The 8210-nt window shown below is 40.0% G+C and overlaps 1 protein-coding gene across 1 annotated transcript in view; it reads right to left on the bottom strand.

Moving 5' to 3' along the window:
- Positions 1-430: 430 nt before the first annotated feature.
- The window catches only part of LOC311205774 (cadherin-6), a gene marked incomplete at both ends in the record, with an annotated part of 48701 nt that continues 40921 nt past the window's right edge, over positions 431-8210 (bottom strand). The window contains 4 exons of the mRNA XM_084280271.1: positions 431-921; positions 4483-4734; positions 4822-4939; positions 5767-5888. Coding sequence (XP_084136397.1) covers positions 431-921; positions 4483-4734; positions 4822-4939; positions 5767-5888 — 983 coding nt within the window. The remainder of the gene's footprint in view (positions 922-4482; positions 4735-4821; positions 4940-5766; positions 5889-8210) is intronic.

Genomic DNA, 8210 nt, shown 5'->3' with positions numbered 1-8210 from the left:
CGTCTGAGCTGAATAGTCTGAATACAAGTAAAAAGAGCAAGTGAGCTTAAACAGTAATATACTCCAATTTACAATATAAGCAGAACAAGTAAAAATATTGCTCCCCATCTGATTTTTTTTTTCTATATTTTTTTCTTTTCTTCCCCTCCACTACTGCTGTGCCTGTAAGGTTGGCCTGGTAAACCGGATGCACTAAAAAATAAGAATTTTGCCTCTTGGAAGCTCATAAAATGATACTAGAAAAAGTTTTGAGACAGCTGATCCACACAGACTGCAGTCATTAGACAGTTGGAAGGGGTGGAACAGAGAAAACCCTTTCACACAGCTGTGGAGAGATAGAAATAGCCACTTCACGTATCTCAATGCTGTTTCTGAAAATGAGGAAGGGAAACAAAAAACCCAAACAAATAAACAAAAAAAAGGCGACATATTAAGAGTCTTTATCACTGTCCATTGCGCCATACATATCTGCCAGCTTTTTAAACCGCGGCCCCCAGTCACTGAGGTAATCGTAGTCCTGATCTCCGTCCGTAGTCACCGACTCCAAGGAGCTGAGGGACTCGGCCACGGAACCGTTACCTTCGTACGCGTAGGTTGCTAATGAGTCATACGGGGGTGCCGTTGGATCTATATCGTTTTCCTTTAACCTTTGGTTAATGAAATCTCTGACGTCGGTGTTGTCTCGCGCCGCTGCAGTCCGCCGTGGCATAAAAAGTGTTTCGGGCACAATATCTCTGCGTAATTTGTTATCGTCTATGGCTTCGGGGTTCCTCAGCGTGCCGATATCAAACGCCTGGGTGTCTTCCTCTCCACCACCTTCGTCGTTATAGCTGACAATGTTGTCTCTGATGTCTTCTTTGGAAATAATCAAAGGCTCTTTTTTCCGCTGCCGCCGCAGCGCTGCGAACAGCACCACTGTAACTGGGAACAGAAAACACAGGGAAAGAGAAAGGGAGAGGTTAATCCCTGACTCCGTTAAAAAGGCAGAAGAAAGGCCGGGCCTCCGCTCGAATTCCAAGTTTTATAAGATGTTTTGCAAAACTGCAGGTGTGTTTTCAGGCTGTGCCCGCTCTGCCTGCGAGTACCTTGGGAGATGAGACGGCAGGGATATGCACTAGAAGAAAGGAGACATCGAGCTTGTGAGAAGCCAAGTGGAGTGTCTTTTTGTCAGTAGGCACATTTTCACCCAGCATCGTACAGCAATTTTGTTGCCTTGAGAACACAACTAGTTTCCTGAGAGTTGGGAAGGAAAAAATGCTTCCTCTAAAACAAGTAACATCACATGTTATTTACCTTGGACCCCTGGGACGAGATGCAGCTTGTGCTATGGGTGAAGCCGGTATCTACAAGGCTATGATAAAAGGCTAGCAAAGCTGCGTCTCAAGACAAGTAAATCTATGCTCCTCCAAGAAAAAACCTTGGGAAGTGGAGTGCATTTTCAGCCGGCACAAAGTCCAAGTTTATTAATTTCTCTGGCATGTTTTTACATTGTACATCACCTTTAAAAAGCACATGGCTTAAATCTGAGACGGATGGGATGTGGTAATGGTATTATTTAATCTGCCAAAGGCATGGCATTTCTCAAACAGATAATTTTGTTTTTCATTCTAAAGTGTATGTGTGTGTATATGTACATATATTTCATTTATTTGGAGAGCAGGAACTCTGTCTAAGGACCTGATCCACATTTAAGTATTTTAACTCAATAATAATTCCCGGTGCTGTTAGAGAAGTGGGCACAGAGGGCAGGAGGGATTATGTTCAACACGTTATTCCCTTTAGAAGCTAATTTCAGATTTCTTAGCAGGATTCTACCTTAAGGTGTTAAATGACTGAACATTTACAAATGAAGAGCAGCAAGGAGCCGGGATGTATTGCTACTATCAATCTTGATTTCATACTCTGAGGTTCACAGTGCCCAGTATTTCAGCTCTGCTGTGCAGAATTTGCGAAAAGACACACTTTGCTGTCTTCATAGTTATTTCATAGCAAAGAAATCAGAAAATGCCTAAACTTGTTAACGTCAGATGATAAGGTGGTTCAAAATTATGTTTCCTGTCAGCTGTGTCTCTAGAATGGTGTGTGAATCAAAGCACAACAACTGATAAAGCCTTTTTTTTTTTTTTTGGCAGTCCCTTCCTCATTTGTAGTTCTGTTAAGGGCAATGCCAAGGACTAAGGACATCCCCAAAACAGAATTTTAGCCTATTGAATTGTCTTTCTTAGCTTTCTTCAACAGACAAAAAGCTGATCTATCTATCTAATTAATTGTTATTAAATTATGGGATGACCGCAAGATATTAACTGTGTGCTTAAGCGTATTGTGGAAGAGTCTCATACTCTTTCTCTCCATTGACTATAGAGGGGTCCCAGGATGATAACATAAAGTAGGAAAACGCTCTAACTCTTGCTGTGTCTTTTCCATAGGAATAGTGTGAGTAAGGGAGAACGTCTGTTAATATAAGTTGAAGGGAAATAAGTGAGGTTATGTAACTGAACAAATTAGGATGATGGCTGTTTCAGATGGTGAAAGCTTCAGGGCCTCACCCTAATGGTGAGGATTTACTTCTGGTGTCACATAAAGGTCCTAATCTGAGTGATGCTTCTTTGTCTTGCAGCATTTTTGCACAGCAGCAGAGAATTCTCTCCCTTTAAAGCATAAAGCTGTTGCATTGTGTGGGAGGGCTGGGGAAAGGTCTATGTGAGAGAACAGAGAGAAGCGGAGAAAATTTTGGAGAACTTGAAAAACACAGTGTGGATTTTGAATGGGCTTCCAGAATACCGACCAGTAGAGTGATCAGAGCAAGCGTAGGAAGGGTAGTTTCAACATGGAAGGGTTGCTGAAGTATCTCTAACAAAAAAAAGTTGTTTTGCAGAATATGCAGCTCTGATAATTATGTCACATCTCTGACACTTTGGTTTTCTTATTTTGTGTTGAACTTGCAGGCATAAACCTCCCCCAACATTTGAAGTTATATGTTAAAGTCCATCACCTTTATTTTCACGTCAGTGTTTAGCAGTATCTGAGGCCTCCTGATAAGCTGAGAGGCTTACTCAAGCTGCAAGTAAACCCAGCAATTTACAAGCACTTTTTGTTGCTGCAAAATTTTAAGTGGTGGTACAGGTCTGCCCAGAGTATTGTTTTTCACTCAGTAGTGGTTGCACATACAAACCCTGCAACCAGCCTGAAAATAGAAAATTATATAGCTGAGTTAATTGAAAATCTGCTTATGGTGCATGGTGGCGTGAGCAGTAATTGACATAAAGTGCTGCTTAGCACACAGAATCAATTATTTTCGATTGACATAAAACAGGAAATCGTTTAATGTCAGATTGATATTAATGAGCACAGTTGTACTAACGAGTGCAAGACTATCTGCAGCATTAGATTTCTTTTTCTGGTAAGGAACTTGATACAAAGTGAGCTCAGCCCTTGGAGGCAGTGAAACTACGTTTTGAAAAATGAATTTAATGGCAAATTAAGGGTAAGACTGTTGTTGTAGGAATCATTTCTGAAAATGGGATAGTGCTTATTTAGGTGGGCCATGACTATATTGTTAAAGTCTGAGAATCACAATGTGGTCTTTGGCTCAGCACCGGACAGAGCAATTTTGTTAATAGTAAAGATCAAGATGATTCTGCAGTGGTGATTAGCATGTCCAAGGAAGATATGATTATGGTAGAAAGAAGGGGGATCACTGAGGAAGTGATTTCTCCCCTGCTTGACACAGCTGCTCTAAAAAAAATGGTCTGACGCCCTTCTTTCCTGACCAGATACTAAAGGTGACTAATAATATCTCCCGAGAACTGCTCGTGCTGTATTGTTCAGTTCTACTCAGATGAATGGCCAAGAGACTGACAAAAGTCTGAGAGATGTTGCAATCTGTCCTTACTTTTATATAAAAATATATCTTGACTACCTGTAAGTGATGTGGCCAGAGACCTGCACATTATCCACACTTAGAATCCAACCTCTTCATATTGATGGGTGCCTGAAAGGGAGGACCCTGCAGCTTTTGAGAGAGTGCTTTACTAACTACCCCATTTCAGCATCCTTTTCCAGCAGAACAGAAGCACTGAGACTTGCTTCTCATCAGTTTACACACAGGAAGTTGTTTAAAACTAAGCTATATGGCCTCCTTCCATGGTCAACAGAAAGAGACAGAGGGTGATGAGCCTGGTCCACCTCAGGAACTGACAAAGGGATGGGATGAATGTCTATCTACTGGTGCCTCTTTCCACTGACAAGAGGCTGAAGCCCAGCAGTCTCCTCTTGCTTGGACATTGCTAACTTTTAGATAACTAAGGTAGGACAGGATGGATTCTATGTGCCATATCTGTAGCAGCCCTCAGAGAAGGAAATACAATAATAAAAATGTAGGATAAGACAAGGATGTCTTTGCTGTTGTTCTAGCCTTGGTGTAATCACTTGTAGGAATGCAAAATAAACATGAAAGGAAATAAGCATCTCTGAGCTACTTACCGAGCAGTATAATGATACAGAGAAGAATGGCAATAAGAGCCCCAGTGCTAAGACCAGTAGGATGAATCAAGGCTTCTGCATTACAGGACAGCATCTTTCCTCGGTGGTCACATGCACATACTCGAATAGTCACCGTTTCAGTGCTGCTCTGGATAGGGTAGTCATTGTCTGATATTACCACTGGCAAGAAGTAGGTACTCATTTCATGCCGGTTGTATCTGGTTTTTCGGGTGAAAATCCCTGCTGTGTTGTCTGGAAACACAAAGCACACATTAAATCTTCATCTGAAGACTGAAAGCAAGGATGAGATAATAAAGAAAAGTCTTCCTAGAAATTCACCTCTGTTGTCCTGTAGTGTAAAGTTTGAGCTGCTGGCTGCCTCAGGAGCTAAGGAGAATGAAAACTGATGTCCACTGTAAGAGTCATCTTTATCAACAGCACTTAATGTTTGTATCAGCTGAAACAATAAGAACAAAATTATCTTCAAAGTCAGTGGACCTTATGCTCATTTATATGCTCTAGGATTGTAAAGCAATCTTATTTGGGTCAGGTTTTTTGTTGTTGGTGGTTTGGTTTTTTGGGTTTTTTCTGCTGCTATGGTGGGTTTAGGAAAAGTGATCCACATGCTGCTGCTGCTGTTCAGGATCACCGTGCTATTGTATCCCATTCCATCAGCCAGTAACATCAGTAACATAATGCATTTGAAAGCTGGCAGGAAAATCATGTCGCATTCAAGAACAGGCTTGGGTTGATGCCACTCCACATGCGTAGGAAGCCTTTGCATGTGACAAGCAATAGAGATGAAAGGTGAGACAGTCCAAGCTGACTGCGTATTTATCTACTGAAATCTCATGTCACAGGAATTGTTTGGCTGAATCTTCCAAATTATCTGCTACTTTGAACCATTTAGTAATAGGACCGGTAGAGTGAGAATTATGTGGCAGGAAATAGTTATATCACAGACAGGACCCATGACAGTTATGGACCTGAAAATGTTTTTGAAGGAGACAGTGAAGATGCCTGAGTAAGGCAGAGAATCACAGAATGAAAATGAATCAGGGATAACAAGGTGCAGTACAGAAAACAACAGTGTAAAACATACTGTCACATTAGCTGCAAGCATGCTAAGTGTAATCAGGTACTGTGCAGCCGCTGTTTAGTTTAATTTTGCAAAACCGACAGCTTGATGCAAACGCAAAGTATACCTCCTGATAAAGTGTTGCAAGAGTAGCAACAAAAATCAATTCATTTGGAATATTTTCTTAGTAGGAGCAGACAACACACCTGTTCTGCCTTTGCGTTTTCACAGACGAAAGTCTCGTAAAACATGGCAAATTCTGGAGCATTGTCATTTACATCCAAAACCTTAATGAACACTGGGACACGGCTGCTTTGTTTTGGGTTGTCTGAAATGATAAAATCAGAAAGAATAGAGATTTTATTTAGCCCAGCTACTGACTCAGTGTAGAAGAAAAGGATGGGTTTAAGGGATCGCTGCCTTAATCTGTCTCACTCACAACACTCCACTTACACGCTGTTGATACCGGGGGAATGCGTTATGAGTTAAACACACTAAATCATGGTGTGTTATCATTGCTATGGTTCTGTGTGAGCTGTACAGCTAAGACTGGGTGGGAATCCAGGATGTACAAATTCTTCTGAACACTCCAAGTATAGTTATGAATGAATATGAAATATATATATAATATATCATACTGGAATTAAATCTATTTATTAACCTAACTGATACAATATGGTAGCAACAAACTTTCTAGAACATATTCCCTCCCTTAACTCTGAAACAGGAAGACTGAAGAGTCATGAAGATGGTACTGAGGGTTTTTTTTTTCCCCCTTCTGTTATATAGAATGTTTTGTCCCCTACAAATCTCACAACACAGTTCCTTAAGCTACCACAATTACCATTATGTTATATAAATAGTAGCTATGTCTGTGATCACAAATATATTCTAATGTGTTGTGAATTGATTTGGCTGACATTCTAGAGTTAACACTTAAAGGCATCAGCTGAAGAACATAAGCACTATACAGCATCTGCAGATCCCCATATGTAAACCTGCTTTTTCCCTATAAGGATCATATAGTGCCAAGCGATTGAATTCAACAAGGATATTCCTGAGCACAAAATTTGATTAAAACATTGTAATTTTTCTAGATGAAAGTTAAAACATTTGGAAACATGCCACACTATATAAAGCATTCCCTCTTCTGTTGGGAGGAAAAAGGCTTTAGTCACAAAGATGCACAAAATAAGGAAGAAAGGCAACCTTCCCTAGGAGCCATGACTGATGAAATAGGCAAGATTCCGAGGCAGAGTCACAGCTATCAATTCCTAAAAGGTACAAGACCTGTCCCAAAAACAACTTGTCACCACCAATCAAAATGAAACCATGAGAGATTGATCTGTGCACTCCGTGCTCCGTATCACACAGAAAAACCATCTAGGCCAGGTCACCTGGACATACCCACCTCAGTGCTGTGGGGCATGTGGGTGTGGGAATGTGAAAGAGTGAAGTCTATGAGGGAAGGAGCGTGATTGAAATTAGTTTCATTTAAAATAAATACCTTCCCCTTCGTGAGGGCTCAAAACAGCTTTTGTTACGCTAATTTCCTACTGGTGTTAATATAGTTTATTAATGCATTTTAACCTATGACTCAAGTAAAAAAAATAGTACAATACAATATAGCTGATCTAAGACTGTATGCTTCTACAAGTATTCATTACAGTAGCTTGTTGAGTTGGGCTTTAATACAAGTCCTATTACTGTGTTTATCATACGTTTATAAATTCAGAAATGCCTTCTCCAACATTGGCACTGTGTGTTTTTATTACAGAGCTCAGTCATTCGGACAAAATATTGTGCTTTAAAGCTGCACAGTCCCATTGAAGTTAATATGATTCCATTAGGCATAAACCACTTTCTAATATGAATCACTGGGCTAAATTCATTTGATGTATAAAATAACAGTTTATGTATAATATAGACTAGGCTGAATTCTGTGCTAAAATACATCAATACAAATGTTGAATTTTTATAATAGGCAGAAATAAAAGGTACTCATTTGAAGTTGTGGGACTATTGGCAAGAATGTTTTATGAGGCCATACCTTTCTAACAAATATATTCAGGCAAATGTGTTTCTTTTCCTCTCAAGGACTACAATTGTTTTCTTTCCTGCTTTTTGAACCATGAACTACATATTTTCATTTTACTTCTAGATGCTTAAGAGTCTCACAATTTCAAATGAAACTGTAATAAATAGGAACTTCATAAAAACTCTACGCTCTGTGGACAAGAGCCTTTTTTCTGATTTAACAGAAATATGAGTTGAAAAATATGGATACATCTTAAAGACCTTTTTTCGTCATCTTTCAAATTACTTTTGCAAATTTGTTTGCATTATCTCCAAAAAAAGCTCCGAAGACTCAACAATCTGCTTAAATCTGTAGTGGTATATTCTCTTTTGAGCCAGCAACCAAACTATTACAGCTTAGTTTGGTTTATGTTGTTTGGTTTTGGTTGGGGTTTTTGTTAGACTGGGGGGAGGGGGCGGGGGAGGGGGGATGGGGGAGGAATGGCAGGGGCCGGGGGTGTTCTGAATACGGCCTTGAAGTCCTGCCAATGTTTGATTTACCCTTAAGTGTTAAGTAAAGAACATTTTAAAATACTCTGGAATTCTCTCCGGTAAATCATCTGTAATTCTGCAG

This window comes from Gallinula chloropus (assembly GCF_964237585.1).
Source record: "Gallinula chloropus genome assembly, chromosome: 2".
NCBI lineage: Eukaryota > Metazoa > Chordata > Aves > Gruiformes > Rallidae > Gallinula > Gallinula chloropus.
This window is presented reverse-complemented; position numbering and strand designations above follow the sequence as displayed.